This window comes from Pipistrellus hanaki (genome assembly GCF_964339955.1).
Source record: "Pipistrellus hanaki genome assembly, chromosome: 7".
Taxonomy (NCBI): Eukaryota; Metazoa; Chordata; class Mammalia; order Chiroptera; family Vespertilionidae; genus Pipistrellus; species Pipistrellus hanaki.
The window spans coordinates 56,217,141-56,239,063 of NC_140509.1; the positions used below are offsets into that span (position 1 = coordinate 56,217,141).

Below are 21,923 nucleotides of genomic sequence, written 5' to 3' on the forward strand. Positions count from 1 at the left end.
GGAAAGCCTAGATTAAGGTAGAAGTATACAGATTTATGTTCTCCACTTGGATTTCATACAGACATAACAAACTCATATTCCGGTATAAGCTTCAAATCTTTCCTGCCAGTCTGCTCTACTTGCACCTTCTTTTTTTCTTTCTATAAGACAGACTCAAACTTTTGTATCCATCCTTGGTTCCTCTCAAACCCTCATCCATTTAGAGAGCCAATCTTGTTGAATCAACTCTCAGAATAGATCCAGAAACTGACCACTTCTCACTACTCCCTGCTATCACGCTAGTGCCCCAGCCATTGTATTTTCTCATCTAGACTAATGACACAGAATCCTAATGCTCTCCCTTCTATTCCTATTACTCTATGATCTATTCTTAATGCAGTTGCTAAAATAATCCTTTTAAGCTTAAGCTAAATCATGGCTGCTCAAAGTCATGCAATAGCTCCGAGTAAAAGCCAAAGTCCTTGGAACAGCCTATGGCAGTGTTTCTCATGCAGCAGAATCATCTGAAAGGCTTGTTAAAACACAAATTGCTGGGCCCTACCACCAAAATTTCTGATTCATTAGATCTGTAGTGGAACCCAAGAATGTACTTGGACGAAGTTATCAGACGTGTTAGTCCAAGTCTTTTGAGAACTAGATGCCAAAATGTACAAGAAATTTATTAGGGGAAACACCAGTCAGAGATAAGAGAAACCCAGGAGAGGCTGGGACAGCCTCCAGACTTAGATAAAGCTGATGTTGGTGATCATGGAAATCAAAGTACAAAACCATGCTTTGAGAACAATTGGTCAGGAGAAACTAAGATAATGGCATAGGTAAACACCTACACTGCTGCCTCACACAACAATTTCAAAACTACAACTAAAAGACAAAACGGACATGATCAAGAACATAGGAAAGCTGGCTGAGTGGAAATTTTACAACTAGAAGGAAAGAGAAAAGCACACTGAGACTCAGAGGAGCTGTGGAAGGCAGAGGTAGGGAGACATGTGTGCAGAGAGGACTGGCGGCTGAGTGCGTGGCTGGCTTTCTCAGCGTGCGGGAGATGGAAGCTCCCGACTGGGCTGAACTCCAGTTCCACGCAAGACCCCATGGACCCAGACTCATATGGGAGAAATCTGGACTGTCAGGAAAAGAGAAAAGCACACTGAGACTCAGTGGAGCTGTGGAAGGCCGAGTCTGGAGGCACGCACGCATGGAGAGGCCTGACTGCTGAGTGCACGGCTGGCTTTCTCATGCAGGAGGGAGACGGAAGCTCCTGACTGCACTGAACTCCAGTTCCAGGCGAGACTCTGGGAATACAGACTCATTCGTGGAGAAACTGGATTGTCTGGCAGCAGGTGAAACTCAAGAGCGGCTTTCTCTCAGAGGTGCTTGCAGCCAATTACCGATGGACACTGAAACCCAGTGGCCTCATAGGGAAGGGCTGATGAAAAGCCAAGGCTGTGTTCTCTGCCCTGAGACTCTGACCCATCCAAGCTGAGCACAGAGGCTTTTGCAATTTTGCAAGTCTTGTTTTATAAGGGTGTCTCCAGCACAGAAGTTCTCCCAGTATAGACACAACTGATCCTCACAGCCAATTTGCCTGGAGGTCAATTCCTCCCAGAGATAGAACAACAATCAAGGCTTAACAACAACAAGACTGTGCACATAGTCCACAAAGGGGTGCACCAAGAGTGTCTACCTCAGTTATCTGGGAGGCTGAGCCACTGGGCTCTATAGGTCACCTAGTACACAAAGCTACTCTACCAACTCAAGGAAGCAGTGAAAATGCAGAGACAAAGAAACAGATCACAAATGAAAGAAATGGGGGAAAGCAAACTACTGGATATAGAGTTCAAAACCACGGTTATAAGGTTTTTTAAGAATTTCCTAGAACAGGCCGATAAATTTAATGAGACCCTCCCCTCAAGGATATGAAAAAAGACCAACTAGAAATTAAATACACACTAAAAAATATTACACAGAGATTTAACAGCAGACTAGAGGGCCACAAGAATCAAGTCAAAAATGTGAAATACAAATAAGCAAAAAACACCTAACTGGAAAAGCAAAAAGAAAAAAAGAATCCAACAATTTGAAGACACTGTAAAGGAGCCTCTGGGACAACCTCAAGCATACCAACATCTGAATTATGGGGGTGCCAGATAAAAAAGAGCAAGATACTGAAAACCTATTTGAAGAAATAATGACAGAAAACTTCCCCCACCTGGTGAAAGAAATAGACTTACAAGTCCAGGAAGTACATAGAACCCCCCAAACAAAACGAATCCAAAGAGGACCACACCAAGACACATGCCAAGAGCAAAAGACAAAGAGAATATTAAAAGCTGTAAGAGAAAAACAGTTAATTACCTACAAGGGAGCACCCATACGATTGTCAGCTGATTTCTGAAACTACGCAGGCCTGAAGGGAATGGCAAGAAATATTCAAAGTGATGAACAGCAAGAACCTATAACCAAGATAACTATACTCAGCAAAGCTTTCATTCAGAATTGAAGGTCAGATAAAGAGTTTCACAGACAAGAAAAAGCTACAGGAGTTTATCACCACCAAACCAGGATTACATGAAATGCTTAAGGGTATTCTTTAAGAAGAGGAAGAAGAAAAAGGTAAAGGTAAAAACTATGAACAACAAATACATATCTTATAACAAGTGAATCTAAAAATCAAGTGAATCAAAAAAATCTGATGAACAGAATAAACTGGTGAATATAATAGAATCAGGGGCATAGAAAGGGAGTGGAATGACAATTCTCAAGGGGAAAGAGGTATAAGGGGTGCAGAAAGAGACTGAACAAAAAATCATACACCTATGATGAGGACAGTGGGGGGTGGGGTAAGGGCAGAGGGTGGGGTGGGAACCGGATGGAGGAAAAAAAGAGGAACAACTGTAATAATCTGAATAATAAAGATTTATTAAATTAAAAAAAGACAGAGAGAAACTTTGGTTAACATGATTTCATCCTTTCATATCTCCCTAACCTACTAGATCTACTTTCCACCTCCATTCCACACACCTGCCTCCAGGCTGTTTGTACTTCCTCACTTTTGAGTCTTTGCTCAAACATCAAATTGCTTCCCTTTATTAAGACCTTCCCTTTATTGCCCTATATAAAATTGCCATCAGTGCACCTTTCCACTCTACATTACTGATTATTCTTATCCTGTTCTACATCTTTTGTTCTAGAGTACTAATTATCATATAATAAATAAATAAATAAATAAATAAATAAACAAACTTATTTCATGTCATAACTATTGGCCATTTTCTGTTCCCATTACTAGAATGTAACATTCATGGGGCAGAAATCGTTGTTTTATTCACCAATATATCCCAAACTAGAGGCCTGGTGCATGAAATTTATGCACAGGGGTGTTGGGGTCCCTCAGCCTACATCCCGTGCCCTGGCCACTATGGGTGCCACCATCTTTGTGACGGAGTGATGGTTAATTTGCATATTACCCTTTTATTGGATAGGATGCCTAGAGCAATTCCTGGTACACAGAGTTAATATCTGTAGAATGAATTACATGAATTTATACAGTTTCAGAAAGAGAAATGAAAAAGGTTAAAACAAAAATCACTGCTAACCATCTATATGGTATTGCTCCAGTTTCATTAGATTAGAAAAGAAAAATGAAGAGTACATTTTAATTGGTTAGTTTTCTTTTAATGAGAATGGCAATAGAAATACAGATAAATAAAAAATTTAAAAGATGATATCATATACTTACATTCCTGATACTAATGACACTTTGAACACGTGCTGAGTAGTGGAAGATGGAGTGCCTAAAGCCACATTAAGTGCTCTGTCGATACTGAATGCCATCTGAGAAAGATAGCTTTCTGGCTGCTGTCCATAACCATCGTATGGCACATAGAGGTAAGGAAAGATGCCATGTAGATGAAGACATGTCTTCTGACCTAAAATGTAACACATTATAAAGTTTAGTCTTAGATGCATTTAAAAATTTCAACAGTACAAAGCTCAAAATCATGTCATTTAAATTTTCTATGACAACAGATTATCTAAGGTAAGGGTTGAAGAAAACTAACCCATAATTAAACTATATTTTACTGTAATTAACTATATTTTACAACAGAAGATTTAGGAGCATATTATAAATATAAGCAGTATAGTATGATTTAAGCAGTTTTGGTGGAAATATGTTTGAATATTTCACCCTCACAATCTAGTTTTATATACTTCTCTGAATCACTCTATAATACGACTTGCACAGTGTTATGAAGCTTATAAAAATTCACAGAAAGTCAACTAAATAGATCAATGAATGTCTACCTTGGCATAACTGTTTTCAAATAAGAGACTCCTCTAAGATAGAGACAGCTCTAAATTAAAGGAGAAGGGAAAAATAGTTTCAGTGTGTGGAATTTTGCTGCCGAAGGGTATGGGGGTGTGGGGCGCATGAGAAGGGAATGGGGGAGGGGGAAAGGAAGACAAAAAAACAAACAAAAGAAACTATAGATCAGTTGTCTGTAATGGTCTTCTGGATATCTAAATTGCATATTTGATGGAATGGGACACAAGTAGACACAATGAGAGGAAAAAGAAATAAGCACACACACTTCCCAGAGAGACACTGTATCAGGCAAGGGGTAAATGGTGCTGATTTGCCAACAGACAGTCCAGCACAGTCATGATAAAGAAAGTAATATGAGTAAGAACCCACAAAAGAAGTGCCAAAGAAACAGTAATATATCTGTGACAAGGTTAAATAACAACAGCAACAATAAAATGCACACACACCACTACTCTCATGAATCTGGCAGAACTGTCTGGAAGTGGTTCCTGTCCCCTGAGCATTGTCCCTACTTCCCTTTGCATCCATGCTATTTGTCTAATTTCACATAAGAGGAGAGCAGCAGTGATGGAAGAACACATCCATTTTTCTCATGCTGTCACTCACTATCCCTGACTCTCCTACCAACACAATCTCATGCTTCTTACCCAACCCCTATGCTACTCTGTTTCACTGGGCTTTTTCTTTGGTGGGAAAGGAACTATTTGTATGATTACTAGTTCCTAAATATAATTTAGAATGATTTATATAAAATGTATAGAAAATTGTTCTATGTTCTGTTGATAATTGTATTTATACTTTTTATAACGACTAACACCAGCTTGTCTTATTCTGAGGGTACATTATAACAGAATTAATAAATCTGGAAATTATTACATAAAGTAGAGCAAAATTTGAAAGATAAGTCACATAATGGAATAAGATCAATATCCTTCTGAGTGTAGTACTCTGAAGTACTCTGATTTGAACTATGAACTTTCCACACTTTTGAAGGAATTACAAGCGGTTAGACCAATTTAAGTTTCTATTTTTAGCTTCAGTTATGCTACTTAGGAGCAAGGTAATAAAATATTTTAAATTAAAAGCCAATTCAGCTAGTTTTATTTCTATATATGACATGGTACTATTTACTAACTATTGCCATTTTTAAATTCTTTTTAAAAAACATGTTTTTATTGATTTCAAAGAGGAAGGGACAGATAGAAATATCAATAATGACAGAATCATTTATCTGCTGTCTTCTGTATGGCCCATACTAGGGATCAATCTAGCAACCTGGACATATGCCTTGACTGGGAATCAAACTGTGACCTCCTGGTTCATAGATCAATGCTCAACCACTGAAACACACTGGCCAAGCTTTTAATTCTTTGAATAGAAAAAAAAATTCAGTTATAGCGAGTCTTAAAAAAATATAATTAATTGGTTTACTGATGATATACTTGAATACTTTATAAACATCTCATGAAAAAAACATTATAACCATTACCCTTCTGGATATAAACCACAATTTGGTTAAAACTGGCATGGTAAACATGGGATAAGAAAGGTGGAGAGACAGATAAGTATTCCCTTTTACGTTGACAAATCTAAGATCAGTGATTACTGAATTACTAATATAGCAGTATATTTATAAGAACTATTGTTAAGTTCCTAAAATATAAATTTTAAAATCCATATATATTTAATAGAAATCTGGGTAAATTTAAGAGACCCAATCATAAAAGATGATTCTTACTAATGACTTCTTTTTAAGAAGGGTGTTCACAAAGTTCACATATTGCTTTTTCTTTTTCCCCCATTCTTGTTATCCTTTTTTTCTTCTTTTAAAGTTCACAGATTTAAAAAAATATTTTCACATCTCCTGTGAAGAAGGCACCAGAGGAATGATCTTTCTATTTATAGTCTTTGGAACTACAATAATTGTATATGACTGGAAGGGGGGGGGGTGTAGAAATGATTTATTCATCAGGCACCGGACTAAGTGCTTTAAATATATTTATTTCTAAAATTTAGAATAACTTTGCAAATATCATAAGTTTAACTTTCCTAAAGTCACAGAGATATTAATACCGTGTTTCCCCGAAAATAAGACATCCTCCGAAAATAAGACCTACTTACAGGTTTCCTTCTGAGTGAAATATAAGGCATCCCCCGAAAATAAGGCCCCCCCTAGGCTCTGTCTCAGAATGCTATTGCTAAACATGAGAGATTTGGTCCACTGATTCTGAAAGAAATGGAGTCACAAGAAATTCACCAGGAAATTCAGGAATTGGATTGTTATGATGATGTTCCAGAAGATGATGACATGATTGTCATTGAATAAATGAGTAAATTCCTGATACTGTAGGATTCACAGTTTGTCTGGTTTGTGTTGACAACTACCGTACTACCGTACCGTATACAGGTAATAAATTTCCTTTATTTTCATTTAACAATAAATGTGTACCATATTCTTCTTAATGGAAAAATAAGACATCCCCTGAAAATAAGACCTAGGCAGGGGTCTTCAAACTACGGCCCGCGGGCCACATGCAGCCCCCAGGGGAGTCTGATCCTGCCCGCCAGGTTTTTTGGGCAGTGAGCGCAGCCAAGGTGTTACAGTAGGGATTAGTAGTTCATATAGTCCGGCCCTCCAGCTCTCTGAGGAACCGTGATCTGGCCCCCACTTTAAAAAATTTGAGGACCCCTGACCTAGCGCATCTTTGGGAGCAAAAATAAATATAAGACACTGTCTTATTTTCAGGGAAACAGGGTAGAATCAGGATTTAAAAACAGATCAATGTTCTTTCCATGTAACTATGTTGGTGCAAGTTAATGTTAGCTTCCTTAATCCTTAATTTCTCAGTTCTTATTTTGTCCTGAAAATACCTGTTTCCTTATCTGACTCTCCCAAATTCTTTGGGAGCTGGCACTGTGTTTGGATGATCATAAAATTCCCAGGACCCAGCACAAACACACAGTAAGTGTTAAATAAAAATATTCTATAGAATAAAAGGGTAATATGCAAATAGACCAAACGGCAGAACCAATCAATCAAAGTGTAATATGTTAATGATATGCTAAGGCTGCTCAACCACTGCTATGATGTGCACTGACCACGAGGGGGCAGATGCTCCGACCAGTAGGTTAGCTTGCTGCTGGGGTCTGAGCGAGATTGGATGGCACACTCTGGGTCCTCCCACTGTCCCTCCCTGGCCTGATTGGGTACCAGTGGGGTCCCTCAACCTGGCCTGCACCTTCTCGCAATCCAGGACCTCTCAGGGGATGTCAGAGGACCAGTTTCAGTCTGAACCTGCAGGCTACTCCCCTTGGGAGGGCACCAGACACAGGGCTCATGGCTGGCAAGCACTGCTGTAACAGCGTGATCCTCTCCTGATCCGGACTGACTTGGCGCAAGCCCGTGGCAGGCACAGTGGGGCCAGGATAAGCAGGAGTGGCAGGTAGGAGCTGCAGGTGGCGTTGGGCTGTGGGTTTTGGCCCAATCTCTGCAAGCCACCCAGAGGGACCCCATCCACGCACAAATTCGTGCACCAGCCCCCTAGTCTATACTAATAAATGGGTAATACGCTAATTAGACCAGACGTCCTTCCAAACAAAGCTACGGTGGCAGGGGCCCAGGCAGAGTAGTTAGGGGGCGATCAGGCCAGCAGGGGGGGAGCAGTTAGGGGCCATCAGGCAGGCGAGCAGTTGGGAGCCAGCAGTCCTGGGTTCTTAAGAGTGATGTCCCAGATTGGAGAGGATGCAGGCTGGGCTGAGGGACACACAACCTCCCCCACCCCGTGCATGAATTTCCTGCACCGGGCTTCTAGTATGCTTATCAAATTTCTAATTTATGTCATTTTCACATAGGTACATATATAGAAATAATGAATTATTAAAGAGAATATTGGTAAAATTTATATATATAAAAGCATAAGCGACCAAACGACCAAACAACCAAACGACCAGTCGCCATGATGTGCACTGACCACCAGGCGGCAGATGCTCAACAAAGAAGCTGCCTCCTAGTGGTCAGTGTGCTCCCACAGTCAACTTCCTATGGCCCCTCCCCCCGGCCACCCAACTTCCCTCGGCTCCTTCCCCTGACTAACCTCCAGCAGCCCTGATCTCTGGCCAGGCTAAGGGACTCCCCCCCTGCACAAATTCATGCACCAGGTCTCTAGTGTTTCATAAACAGAAAGACTAATATATACCATTACTCTAATTCTAGGGTCTGCAAAAATTTTACTTTATAGACCATACTATCTCTGATACAACTACTTAATTCTGCTGTAGTAGTCTAAAAGCAGCCGTAGGCAGAACTTAAGTGAATGGGCATGGCTGTGTTCCAATAAAATTTCATTTACAAAAACAATGGGAGGGATTTGGTCCATGGATAGCAGTTTCCCAATCTCTGTTCTAACTAACTAGAATTCGTCATCCAGAATGGAAAGGTTTACTATCTTCTTTTTTAGTAACCACAATAAAAATCATGCTGGCCTAAGAATATCTTAAAAGATTTAATAAGAAATGTTTACTTTATAATTTGCTAACCCTATTTCCCAAATCTCAAACTCAATATACACAAATTTTTCAATAAAACTCTACAGAGCTATCACACAAAAAAAATCTTGGTATGTGAACAGGAAAATTTATGTTTATAGAATTTTTCAGATTTCTTTCCGATAATATCTTTTCTAAAAGTTTTATATCACAGTCATTAACTCAATCTGCTTCCTCCGGTCTTCCCTTGCTTCTTTCTAAATTTTCATCCCATCTTTCTTTCCCCACCCCATAAAACTACAAAACGAACCAAACAAAACTCATAGACACTATTAAAAGGCAAGTATTATATCACCTATTCTCATTTTTAAAAGTCTTAAGAATATACTAAGTTAGTCTTAGGAATTACATTTTCAGAATTTATCCTAAGCAAAATATTAAAAATAGACCTGAAGATTTACATATTATGATGCTAAGATAGTATTACTAACAACAGTGAAAAAACAATAAAGACAATATAAATTTCCAAAAATAGGAGATTAAGTAATTATGGTATATTGGTATCATAGAATAAATTCATACCAAATTCTGCTTGCTGCCTATTTTTGCAAATAAAGTTTTATTGATATACATCATACCCATTTAGAATGGTTTGGGGCTGCTTCTGCTACAGGCTCTTCTCAGAGTTGACCTAAAATATATACTATGTAGCCCTTTACAGAAAAAGTTTGCCAACCTCAGCAAAAGGTGGTGTGGAAGAAAATTTTCTAGCATGAAGCAATGTTTATGCTATATTTATTTCAGGTGACATTCAGGTATATTTCAATTATAAAACTACATATAAATTAATCACCATTAATTTAATGGGTGAATTTTTTCCTTTTTACATGTAATAAAAATGAGCAGATAAACAATTACAGTATTGGTAATTCTATATCCAGAAGTATCTAAGATTGCAAGACACTGTAACTACATCTCATTCTTGAAGGACTAGCTCACCTGCTAATTCAAGGACCAGCTCACTTGAGTAATTCAACTATATGTTTATACACAGTGGAATCACATCATATATACATTTTGACTGAGAGCAATGGGGAAAAACACAGAGAAAGAGACCAAATAAATAAATATAATATCACAATTAAATGGTGCCAGTGGGTCCAGTCAATAAATTTATTTAGTGACATGTGGCACAGTTTATAAATCTACTGTTCTTTAGTTAGTCTCAGTTACTTTGTGCCTCTAATGATGGAAACATCTCCTGTTGAGAAAGGCAACTAAATGTGATTCTATTATTTAAAAGACACAGTTCATAGTTTTCATGAACACAGCTCTGTGGGCCAACTATTTAAACTAGACTCAACTGAGGAAACAGTGATTAGTATCTATATCTGAGGTAAACTAAGTTGTTGGACTTATAGAAAGATAGTATGGAAGATTTCATACAATTTAAGATACTGTGAAGGTTATTTCTGCCTTGAGGTTTTAATCTCATATCTTTACTTCAGAACCTAATCTTTCCATATTAAACAACAGTAAAATAAATAGCAAAATACAACATACAAAATATTTTGTAATGAATATGTCAAGAAACTGATGAAATGACATGTCCAAAGTTCATATGTAATTGTTTACAATTATTATTTTAAAAAAATAAATAATTACCTTGACATTCATAGTGACTGAAAACCTCAATTTGGGTACTGCTTTACGACCCACACACCATGGTGTATCATATTTTTCGAAAAAGCCCAGCCTTTAAAAATTAAACTGCAAGCAGTGGTTTCAAGCCAAAATCTTAAAACAAGAACAACAATAAAACACACACACACACACACACCCACACACACACACGCAAAAAAACAAAAAAACAAACACACACAAAAAAACAAAACAAAAAAACCCCAATGTGTACCTTTCAGACTAAATGCCATAAAAAGAATCTGTGTTTATTAACCTTTGCTAGAAAAACTAAAATTGTGGTTTGTAAAATAAATATTGATTTTAGTTTCAGATATTTTATCCAGAATGGTCATGACATTAATCTTTGTGATATTTTAATTGAAAGGTAACCAATACAAGGTATCAAAGTAAAACTAATAACCGGATTACAATGTGAAAATTCACCTCAGACTATTTAAAGCATTAAATTAATAGCCAATCAAGATAAATTTATTGTCTAGTTAAGTTTGTATATAAATGCCAGCATTTTCTTTCGAAGATACATATATAATGTTATAGGTAATTAGGTTAAGCAAATCTAGTAAATTGTTCAACCATACTTTGTGGTAGATGAACACTAAAAGACTTAAAATTTTACCTATCCACAAAAAGGTAAAAAAGTCAAACTACCAAATAAGAGAAACTTCTGGGAAATCATACTTGTATTTAGAATAAATAACTTTTATAATTCAGTAATAAAAAGACAAAAAACTCAATTTTAAAACAAAAGGTAGACATTTCTCCAAGAAGACACAAATGGCCAATATGTATGTGAAAGGGTGCTCAATGGCAGAAGCTTTCTGTGAAATGCAAAAAAAAAAAAAAAAAAGAAATACCATTTCACACCCACTCTGATGGCTATAATAATAAAATCAAATAATAATAAATGTAGAGAAATTGGGGACTTCATACACTGCTGGTGGGAATGTTAAATAGTGTAACTGCTTCCTCAAAGGTTAAACATAGTTATATTAATATATGACCAACCATTCTATTCCCAGAAGCCAGTCACAAAAGATCATATATTGTATGATTCTGTTTATCTGAAATGTCCTGAATAAGTACGTTTATAGGAATAGAAAGGTTATTAGTGGTTGGAAGGGCTGATGGTGTTGGATGGAATGGGTAGTAATTGCTATTGAATGACATTTCTTTTAAGAGTGCTAAAAAATGTTCTAAAATCTATTGTAGTGATGGTTACACAACTCTATGAATATACTAAAAATTACTGAATTATATACTTTAAATACATAAATTATATGGTATGTGATCTACATCTGAGTAAAGCTGTTCTATAATTTTTTTAACCTATATATACTTACTATATTCTTTGGAGGTCTCTAATAGAAGACCTAATTTTGACTATACCCAGTGGAGTCAATGTATTCATCAAAATGAACTATTACATTTGCATCATAAAAATAAATTATGAATTGAGAGAAATACAAACACGACCCACTAAAACCATTGATACATCTTTATTTATATTTAATAGATGCACTAAATATTTTTAAACCTTGAATCACATTAAGATATTTTGTCACCTGGTACCTCCCTGGTCATAGGGCTGACTGGCAGTCATTTCTGTTTTCTCCACCCTGTTGATTCCCTAAGACCCCGCCTCATCCAATTTACAACCCCACCCAAGCTGTGTGCAGTGGCTTTTGCTTATGAATGGCCTGTCCTTACTCATGCTAAAATCTCTCAAACAAGCTGCAGCTCAGTCAGGGAACCCCAAACCTATCAATAAAAGGCCCAAGACCTGGCACCAGCACCAACCTGTCTTGCTTCATAGCTGGGCCTCATCTGGGCACTTTCAAACTGGATACAAAGAGAAGGAATCTGCAGATCTCTCTGTATCTCCTGCTGAATGGCCCCAGGTAATGGCTGACTTTGCACCTTCCTAGAGACCCAAGAGCCAATGTACCCAATGGTCAGTGTCAGACCACACCAGAATACAATTCCATAAGTGACACACTCAAGGGGCAGACTCAGTGAGCACCAAAGCTCCACTGAAGCAATTCCTGTTCCATAGGGCTGTCTCCTGCACAGCAGCTCTCCCACTGTAGTCGCAGCTGATCCTCACAGCCAATTGGCTTGGAGGTCAATTCCTCCCAGTGACACCAATGGCAATCAAGTATAAACTACAATTAAGACTGTGCTCACAGCCCATAAAGGGGTGCACCTAGAGTTCCCAACTCAGGTGACTGGGGAGGTTGAGCCACTGGGCCCTATAGAACACCTACTACACAAGGCCACTCTACCAACTCAAGGAGACATAGCAGCTCTACCTAATACATAGAAACAAACACAGTGAAGCAGCCAAAATGCAGAGAAAAAGAAACATGTTACAAATGAAAGAAATAGAAGAAAACAAACTACTGGATATAGAGTTCAAAACAACAATTATAAGATTACTCAAGAATCTTCTATTAAAAAAAAAAAAATCTTCTAGAAACCTCCAAAAAAATGGAAAAATACCGGTGAGAAACTAAGCATACACTGACTGAAATAAAGAAAATAATATACAGGGACTCAACAGTAGAATAGAGGATTCTGAGAATCAAATAAATGATTTGAAATATGAGGAAGCAAAAAACACCTAACCAGAAGAGCAAAAAGAAGTAAGAATCCAAAAATATGAAGATAGTGTAAGGAGCCTCTAGGACAACTTCAAACATACCAACATTCACATTATGGGGGTGCCAGAAGGAGAGAGAGAGCAAGATATATGAAGAAATAATGACAGAAAACTTCCTCTACCTGCTGAAAGAAAAGACTTACAAGTCCAGGAAGCACAGAGAGTCCCAAACAAGAGGTACCCAAAGAGGACCACACCAAGACACACCATAATTAAAATGCCAAAAGACATAGAAAGAATCTTAAAAGCAGCAAGAGAAAAGCAGTTAGTTACCTACAAGGAATACCCATATGACTGTCAGCTGATTTTTCAACAGAAAATATGCAGGCCAGAAAGGAGTGGCAAGAAATATTCAAAGTGATGAAGAGCAAGGACCTACAACCAATATTACTCTACCCAGCAAAGCTATCATTCAGAATTGAAGGTCAGATAAAGAGCTTCTCAAAAAAGAAAAAGCTAAAGGAGTTCATTGCCACCAAACCAGTATTATATGAAGTGTTGAGGGTTAATATATATCATTATATATACTGTAAACTGGTACCTTCCTCAAAGAGAAAGGGAGGAGAGAGAGACAGAAACGTCAATGATGAGAGGGAATCATTGATTGGCTGCCTCCTGTATGCCCCGTATCGGGGATAGAGCCTGCAACTCAGGCATGTGCCCTTGACTGGAATCGAACCTGAGACCCTTCAGTCCACAGGCTAACGTGCTATCCACTGAGCCAAATTGACTGTGGCACTGAGGGGTATTCTTTAAGAAGAGGAAAAGGAGAAGAAGATCAAAAATATAAACAACAAAATTGGCATCAAATACATTCCTATCAACAATTGAATCTAAAAATCAAAATAAACAAAGAAATCTAATGAACAGAATAAACTGGTGAATAAAATAGAATCAGAAGCATGGAAATGGAACAGACTGATGATTCTCAGAGGAAAGGGGTGGGTGGGAAGAGATTAAATAAAGATATTACATGAATATATGGACACAGACAACAGGATGGCAAAGGCCTGGGGCAGAGCAGGAACAGGGTGGAGGGGGGCAAGAGGGGGAAAAAGAGAGACATCTGTAATAATCTTAATAATAAAGATTTTTTTTTGAAAAAAGATATTTTGTCAAATTACAGAGATATTTCAGTGATCATTACCAAAAAAATAAAGAAATTAAAAAAGAACTATCAATGAAAAAAGATTTTTTTAGACAATTAAAACTAAATGACAATAATCTTAAACTAATACACTGTATTGAATATTTACTCTGCCAAAAGATAGATGCAGCACAGGCTCCTTTTACTCCTCCTTTTCCTTCCCCAAAATATCCTACAACTTTTATACATAAACTAGAGGCCTCATGCACAAAATTGATGCAAGAGTAGGATATCCTTCCCCCAGCTGCCAGCACCAACTTCCCCGATACTCAGGACCCAGGCTTCCCTTGAGGCCCGGCTTTGTCCAGAAGGAAGTCTGGTCTAATTAGCATATTACCCCTTTACTATTATAGATTAAAGGGAAGTTTTCTTAAGACTATGTTTAGTCACTAAGAGTATCAGACTGATAAGGCTACTAGTCCTACTAAGCATACAATTGGTCACATGGGGTACTTAATTAGACAGAGTAATAAACCATGAAAATTAGAAGTATGACAAAGTTTTGTGCAGAAATATATTGCCAAACCTATCAAAAACAATGCAAAGCAGAAGTTTGTGGAGCAACATCTTCAAAGTATTTTAAAAACAGATTTTTTTTTATAGTTTGCAGTATATATTTACATCTAATCTATGTCCACTGTCAAATAACACTATGCTGTATTTCACAGGTAGTACAGGTACCTTGTAAGTTTCCTAAATTCATCCCTACTATCCCTTTCAACACTGCAATTACTCATTTCACTTATCCATAAACTGTAACCACCCAATAAATTGTTTCTATTATATCAATTAGGAAAAAAACACACAAAAAAGGTTTTATTTTACCTTCATTTTTCCTTCTCTATTGCTTTCTTTATGTAGAACTGAGTTTCTGACATATCCATTTACCTTTTATTTTCTACTGATGACAGATTCCTTCAATTTCTAAGGAAGTTTTTCTTTTTCCTTCACTTTTGAAGAATAATTTCACTGTTTACAGAAGTCTAGGTTGGTGGTTTTTTTCTATTAACACAAAACATTTTATATACTCTCTTCTTGCTTGCATGGTTTGTGAAGAGAAGTTCAAAGTAATCTTTAGCATTCTTCCTGTATAGGTAAGATGTTCTTTACCCTCTGGTTTCTTCCAAGGTTTTGTCTTTGGTTTCCTGTAGTTTGAATATGATATGCCTAGGTGTAGGATGGCATTTATCTCATTTGTTGTCCTCTGAGCTTCCTGGATCAGTTTGGTGTCTGTCATTAATTCTGGAAAATTATCAGCCATTATTACTTCAAATATTTATCTTGCTCCTTCCTTACTTATCCTGATGAGCTCATCAAAAGCATTCTTTACTTCTATTACAGTGCTTTCAATTTCTAGTATTTCCTTTTGATTCTTTCTTAGAATTTCAACCTCTCTATTTATATTACCTATCTGTTCTTGCATATTGTCTGCCTTTTCCATTATAGCCCGTAGCATTTTAATCATATTTATCTTTAAAAAATATTTTTATTGATTTCAGAGAGGAAAGGAGAGAAACATCAATGATGAGAAAGAATCACTGATTGGCTGCCTCCTGCACGCCCTCTACTGGGGATCCAGCACACAATCTGGGCATGTGAGCTGACTGGAATAAAACCTGGGACCCTTCAATCCACAGGCCAATGCTCTATCCACTGAGAAAAACAGGCCAGGAGAATCGTAGTTATTTTAAATTCACAGTCTCATAATCCCCATATCTCTGCTATATCTGACCAGGAGTTGGGCTGTATTTACTCTAGCTATAGGAACAGGGGCTAAAGTTTCTTCTAGTATCCTTATTTTTGTCTCTCCTACTGTTTCTGGGTTCCCCATAAAGTCCTCAAATAGAGGATAAGCTTTGCAGTTCTTGCATCTGTACTACTCTATTTATTATACAAGAGCCCTGTTGATATGGTGGTAAACTGGGAGAATGTGGAGATCTGTAATCCTATGATTAGTCCTGGGGCTTTTAGTGGGCCTGTGTCCCAGGTTGTGGCCTTCACAAGTGTCTCTCTGCTTTCCCTCCTTTCTGCTTAGATGAGATAGCAAGGCTAGAGGGAGCTGGAGTTGGGTATTTCACTTTTCCTAGTAATTTTCCTGGTGGGCGAGTGGAGAACAGAATGCTCTGAGCATATTTCAAAATGGTTACTATTCTTCTCCCTCAACTGGAAGCATGAGAAAACCCTCTCCCCGCCCATGCCAAAAAAAAAAAAAAAATTTTTACTGTGCAAACCTGATAGGTCTTACAGAGTAAAAACTCATGATAGTGTGGAAAGTCCCCTGCCTAAGGCTGAGCTCCCAGGAGTTTTTAATTTTCAGACTAACCCATAGTCAGTTTTTAGCAGTTTTCAGTTTAAGCTTTCCTACCAGTTTCTGGCCTCATCAGCTTCTGTTGCCAGTAAACTGTGATTCTCTGAATTAGCCTATTTCTGTATTTTTGTGGGCATTGCTTTACTCTGTGACCTCAATTCTCTGATGGATCCAAGATGAGCTACTGATTTTTAGTTTGTTCATCTTTGATATTATTATGAGGACAATGATGACTTCCAATTTCTTTCATTCTCATTAGAAACCAGAACTCTTGTGTCCTTTTGATATGTTCCCATCATTCGTTGAACGCTTTCTTATTTTTTGAACCAATAAGATATTTCAGGCTTGTTGTACTTTCTCTGCCTCAGCAGAATTAGCTATCTCTGAATGAAGTCTTGGCTCCTTTTAATCAAGAATGTTGTTTAGAAATCAAGATCTGGACACAAAGTATGCTCATTGCTATGGAAATGCCATTACTTTTAGCATCTCTAAGCACACAGAACTAGGAAATTTATATAGTTACCAGAGGCCCGGTGCACGAAATTCGTGCACAGGGGCGTGTGTCCCTCAGCTCAGCCTGAACCCTCTCCAATCTGAATTGGATGTCCAACTGCCCGTTTAGGCCCGATTCTAACAGGCAGTTGGACTTCCATCTCACAATCCAGGAATGCTGGCTCCCAACTGCCCGCCTGCCTGCCTTCCCGATTGCCCCCAACTGCTTCTGCCTGCCAGCCTGATCACCCCCTAACCACTCTCCTGCCAGCTTGATGCCTAACTGCTCCCCTGCCAGCCTGTTTGCCCCTAACTGCCCTCCCCTGCAGGCCTGGTGCCCCCCAATTGCTCTCCCTGGCAGGGTGGATCCCCCACAACTGCCCTTATCTGCAGGCCCAGTCGCCCACAACTTTCCTCCTCTGCTGGCCTGGTCACCCCTATCTGCCCTCCCCTGCTAGCCTGATCGCCCATAACTGCCCTTCCTTACAGGCCTGGTCCCTCCCAACTGCCCTCCACTGCTGGCCATCTTGTAGTGGCCATCTTGTGTCCACATTGGGCAGTCATCTTGTGTGTTGAAATGACAGTCAATTTCCACATTACTCTTTTATTAGATGGGATTAGATGGGATAGAGGCCTGCTGCACAAGTGGGGGCCGGCTGGTTTAACCTAAAGGGTGTCCCGGTTCAGGGTGAGGATTCCCTTGGGGTGTGGGGCAGCCTGGGTGAGGAGACCTCTGGTAGTTTGTACTCTGGACACGCCCTCCGGTGACCCAAGCGTAGGCCCCAGTATCTGGGATTTATTTATCTTCTATAATTGAAACTTTGTAGCCTTGAGTGGAGGCCAAGACAGGCCAGCGCTGCGGGGGGCTTGGCTTCCTCCATCGCTGAAGCCAACTCAAGCCTCCTGCTCTCTCCAGCTCCATGACTGCAGCCATTTTTGTTGGGGTTTATTTATCTTCTATAATTGAACTTTGTAGCCTTGAGTGGAGGCCTGGGTCTGCCAGGGTGTGTGGAAAGTTTGGCTTCCAACATTACCAGGAAAACCCAAGCCTCCTGCTCTCTCTGTGGCCGCAGCCATCTTGGGTTGGGTTAATTTGTATACTCACATCTGATTGGCTGGTGGGTGTGGCTTTTGGGTGTAGTGGAGTGATGGTTAATTTGCATATTACTCTTTTATTAAATAGTATACACACACAAAAAAAACAACTATATTTATCTATCCACCCATCCTTCTGTTTATATAACAAAAACTATGAGTTTATACTGATACCAACCCAACATCCTAGATACATTCAAGTTGTCTCCATGTCCATGTTTCTCTTGCCCATCATCTTAAATACATTACTTATTTACACATCCTAGAATATATAAAAAGTAAGTTCGGAATTACTCACCACCATTGAGAAAGATTAGAATTTAACTAATCTACCGTGTTTCCCCAAAAATAAAACATCCTCCGAAAATAAGACCTACTTACAGGTTTCCTTCTGAGTGAAATATAAGACATCCCCCGAAAATAAAGACCCCCCAGGCTCTGTCTCAAAATGAAAATTAATTTATCGTAAACTGGTCGCTAGGGCCGCCCCGACTGGCGTCTAGAAACCAGTGACGTTACACGGAGTCCTGACATCACTGCTGTGTAGAGGCGGAGCGGAGGTCGGAGTGAGCGGTGAGTGCGGGACAGGAGAGAGGAGACTTTCGCAGATGCGAAACAGGAGGATTAGAGCGGATGGGACGCGGCGAAGGTGGTGAATGCTGGTCTGTCTCTGGTGACACTACCTGATGCTCGCAGCCGCCCTCATGATGACTGAAGGTTCTCAGTCAGTGGCAGACCCTGCTCCAGCCCAGATCCAGGCCCCAGCAAGCCCAGTGACAGTCCCCAGGCGGTAAATGTCTGATAAAGGGGTAGGGGGGATGTCTGGTGAAGGTGTTCAGTGGCACAGGGGTGGGGGAGGGGATCATTTAAAATGACACAGGAGAATCAGAGGGAGCAATCAAAATGACACAGGAGGATCAAAAGGGGTTACTAAAATGGTAATCCCCCCCGATTCTCCTGTGCCATTTTGATTCCTCCCTCTGATCCCCCCTGTGTCATTTTAAGTGATCCTCCTCCCCCCACCTTGATACCCAATTCCTTTATTTTTACTCCTAGAAATGAGCACAAAAAGAAAAAGCTACTCCGTGGAGTACAAGAAAGGAATCGTGGAAGACTCTTGGGGCCAAAATCTTACTGCTTTCTGCAAAGAGAAGATGTTGAGTATCCGATTGGTCCGAAAATGGTGAGCAGAGTATGGTAACCTCACTGAACAAGTGGACAAGGGAAATGCTAAAACGTGCAACTGTGGATCAGGTCGGCAACCATTATTTTCCGAGCTGGAAGAAGACCTGATCTGTGAATGGATTGTTGACAGGAGAACAAAGGCTTTGGTTGTGAATAGGGCTCAGATTCAAGAATTTGCCCTTGCAATGGCACCACAGTTTGACATAACCTCCAAAGACTTCAAAGCATCACAACACTGGCTGGATAATTTCCTTCAGCGAAGTGAACTGTCTTTAAGAAGATCTACAACATTGTTTAGGTTGGAAGATACTCAAGTTATTAAGCGAGCACTTGCATTCAAGCCCTTTATTGATGATGCTGACTTCTCTAAATACAATCTTTCCAACATGACTGCTATGGATGAAGCTGCAGTGTTTATGGGCCAATCATCTCAAACAACAATTGAACAGCGGGGTGCCTCCTTAGTGTACATTCCCTCCACTGCTTACGAAAGTGCACGTGTTTCCTGTATTTTGGCAATTCGTCTGGATGGCACTAAAATCCCACCTTTAATCATTTCTAAGGGCAAGAAGGAAAAGATCGAACGTGTTTTGGGAGTTTTTATTCTTGAAACTGAAAAAGCCTGGGCCACACAAGCAGTTATAAGGAAGTGGGTCGATTTAATGTCGCCGCTTGTATGCGAGGGAGCCAAAGAGGTCTGCTAGTCTGGGATGCAGCCAGCACTCACCACGCTAAAGACATGAAGACATTTCTTCACGAAAGAAAAATAGATCAGATAATGATTCCTGCAGGAATGACGGCCTATCTCCAGACTCTTGATATTGCAATAAACAAGCCATTCAAAGACAATTTGCGCATGGAAATTAAAGACTACATTGAAAATAGAATGGAGAGAAATCAGCGTGGAAACTTTGTGAAACCTAAACTGCAAGAAGTTGTGACTTGGGTGAAGAATTCATGGGAGAAAATCACTGACAGTTGCATTGCAAATGCACTGTGAGCAGGCTACCTTGATAAGAAGTACTCATTTAAAGACAGTGCTGTTGCTAAACATGAGAGATTTGGCCCACTGATTCTGAAAGAAATGGAGTCACAAGAAATTCACCAGGAAATTCAGGAACTCGATTGTTATGATGATGTTCCAGAAGATGATGACTTGATTGTCATTGAATAAATGAGTAAATTCTTGATACTGTAGGATTCACAGTTTGTCTGGTTTGTGTTGACAACCACTGTACTACCATACCTTATACATGTAATAAATTTCCTTTATTTTCATTTAACAATAAATGTGTACTGTAGTCTTCTTCATGGAATAATAAGACATCCCCTGAAAATAAGACCTACCGCATATTTGGGAGCAAAAATTAATATAAGACACTGTCTTATTTTCGGGGAAACAGGGTACTAACTAGAATTTAATATTTGTTTATTGTTCTTTTTTTGAAGGGGCGGGGTGATAAAATGTCCATACTGTGAAGTGTATAAATACTATCTGTAATCTGACTTATTTTGACAAATATGTGTATCTTTATCACAAAACATTTCCCATTCCCATTACCTCCTAAGATCCCTCTTGCCACTTTTCATTGATCCCACTTCCCCTGAGGTAATCACTGTTCTGATTTTTCACAATAGTTTTGTTTAGTACTTCATAAAAGTGAAATCATATATATGTATATATATATATTTTTTTTTAAATTAATTTCAGAGAGGGAGAGGGAGAGATAGAAACATCAAGGATGAGAGAGAATAATTGATCAGCTGCCTCCTGCACACCTCCTACTAAGGATTGAGCCCATAACCTGGGCATGTTCCCTTGACTGGAATCGAACCCGGGACCCTTCAGTCTGCAAGCCAATGCTTTATTCATTGAGCTAAGCTGGCTAGGGTATTCAATCCTTTTTACTGCTTCATAGTAATTCCTTGTATAGCTATATCAATTTGTTTATCCATTTCACGTATGAGGGAAGAGATTCAGAGTACCTAGAGTCATACAATTAACTGAGAAAATTCCAAAGACTTCAGAACCAGAAGCACTCTAGATTCTTAGTTGGTGTTCTTCTCACTGTACCAAAGCACCACTTCAAAGAAGTTAAAAACCAAACAAAGAAAATCTTCTTTGTTTAGAAATACAGTTTTAGAAAGTACCTATTTATAATCACACATTAAAAAAAATAAAAAAACAAAAACCCAACACTATGATACCCTTCAATTAATTAATGGCTCGACCAGTCACTATCTGGTGCACTGATCACCAGGGGCAGACATTCTGACCTGTAGGTTACCTTGCTGCTGGGGTCGGGCCAATAGCGACAGGGTGAGAGGGCCGGACATGTCCTGGAGCCCTCCTGGGGTCCCTCTGCAGCCAGCCCCCTTCACCCCGCCTGGGACTGGGCTACATGGCCCCAATTGGCCCAGATCGCTGGCCAGGCCAAAGGACCCCACCAGTGCACAAATCCGTGCACTGGGCCTCTAGTAACACATAGCAGCGATAGAAACAAAATGTTTAGAGAGCCCA

General features: G+C 39.2%; 1 protein-coding gene across 2 annotated transcripts in view; it reads right to left on the reverse strand.

The window, feature by feature from the left end:
- The window catches only part of REV3L (REV3 like, DNA directed polymerase zeta catalytic subunit), a 135,497-nt gene that overhangs the window by 85,068 nt on the left and 28,506 nt on the right, over nt 1-21,923 (reverse strand). For both annotated transcript variants that reach the window (XM_084889867.1, XM_084889868.1), the window contains one exon: nt 3,740-3,929. In XM_084889867.1, the coding sequence (XP_084745993.1) occupies nt 3,740-3,929 (190 nt within the window). The remainder of the gene's footprint in view (nt 1-3,739; nt 3,930-21,923) is intronic.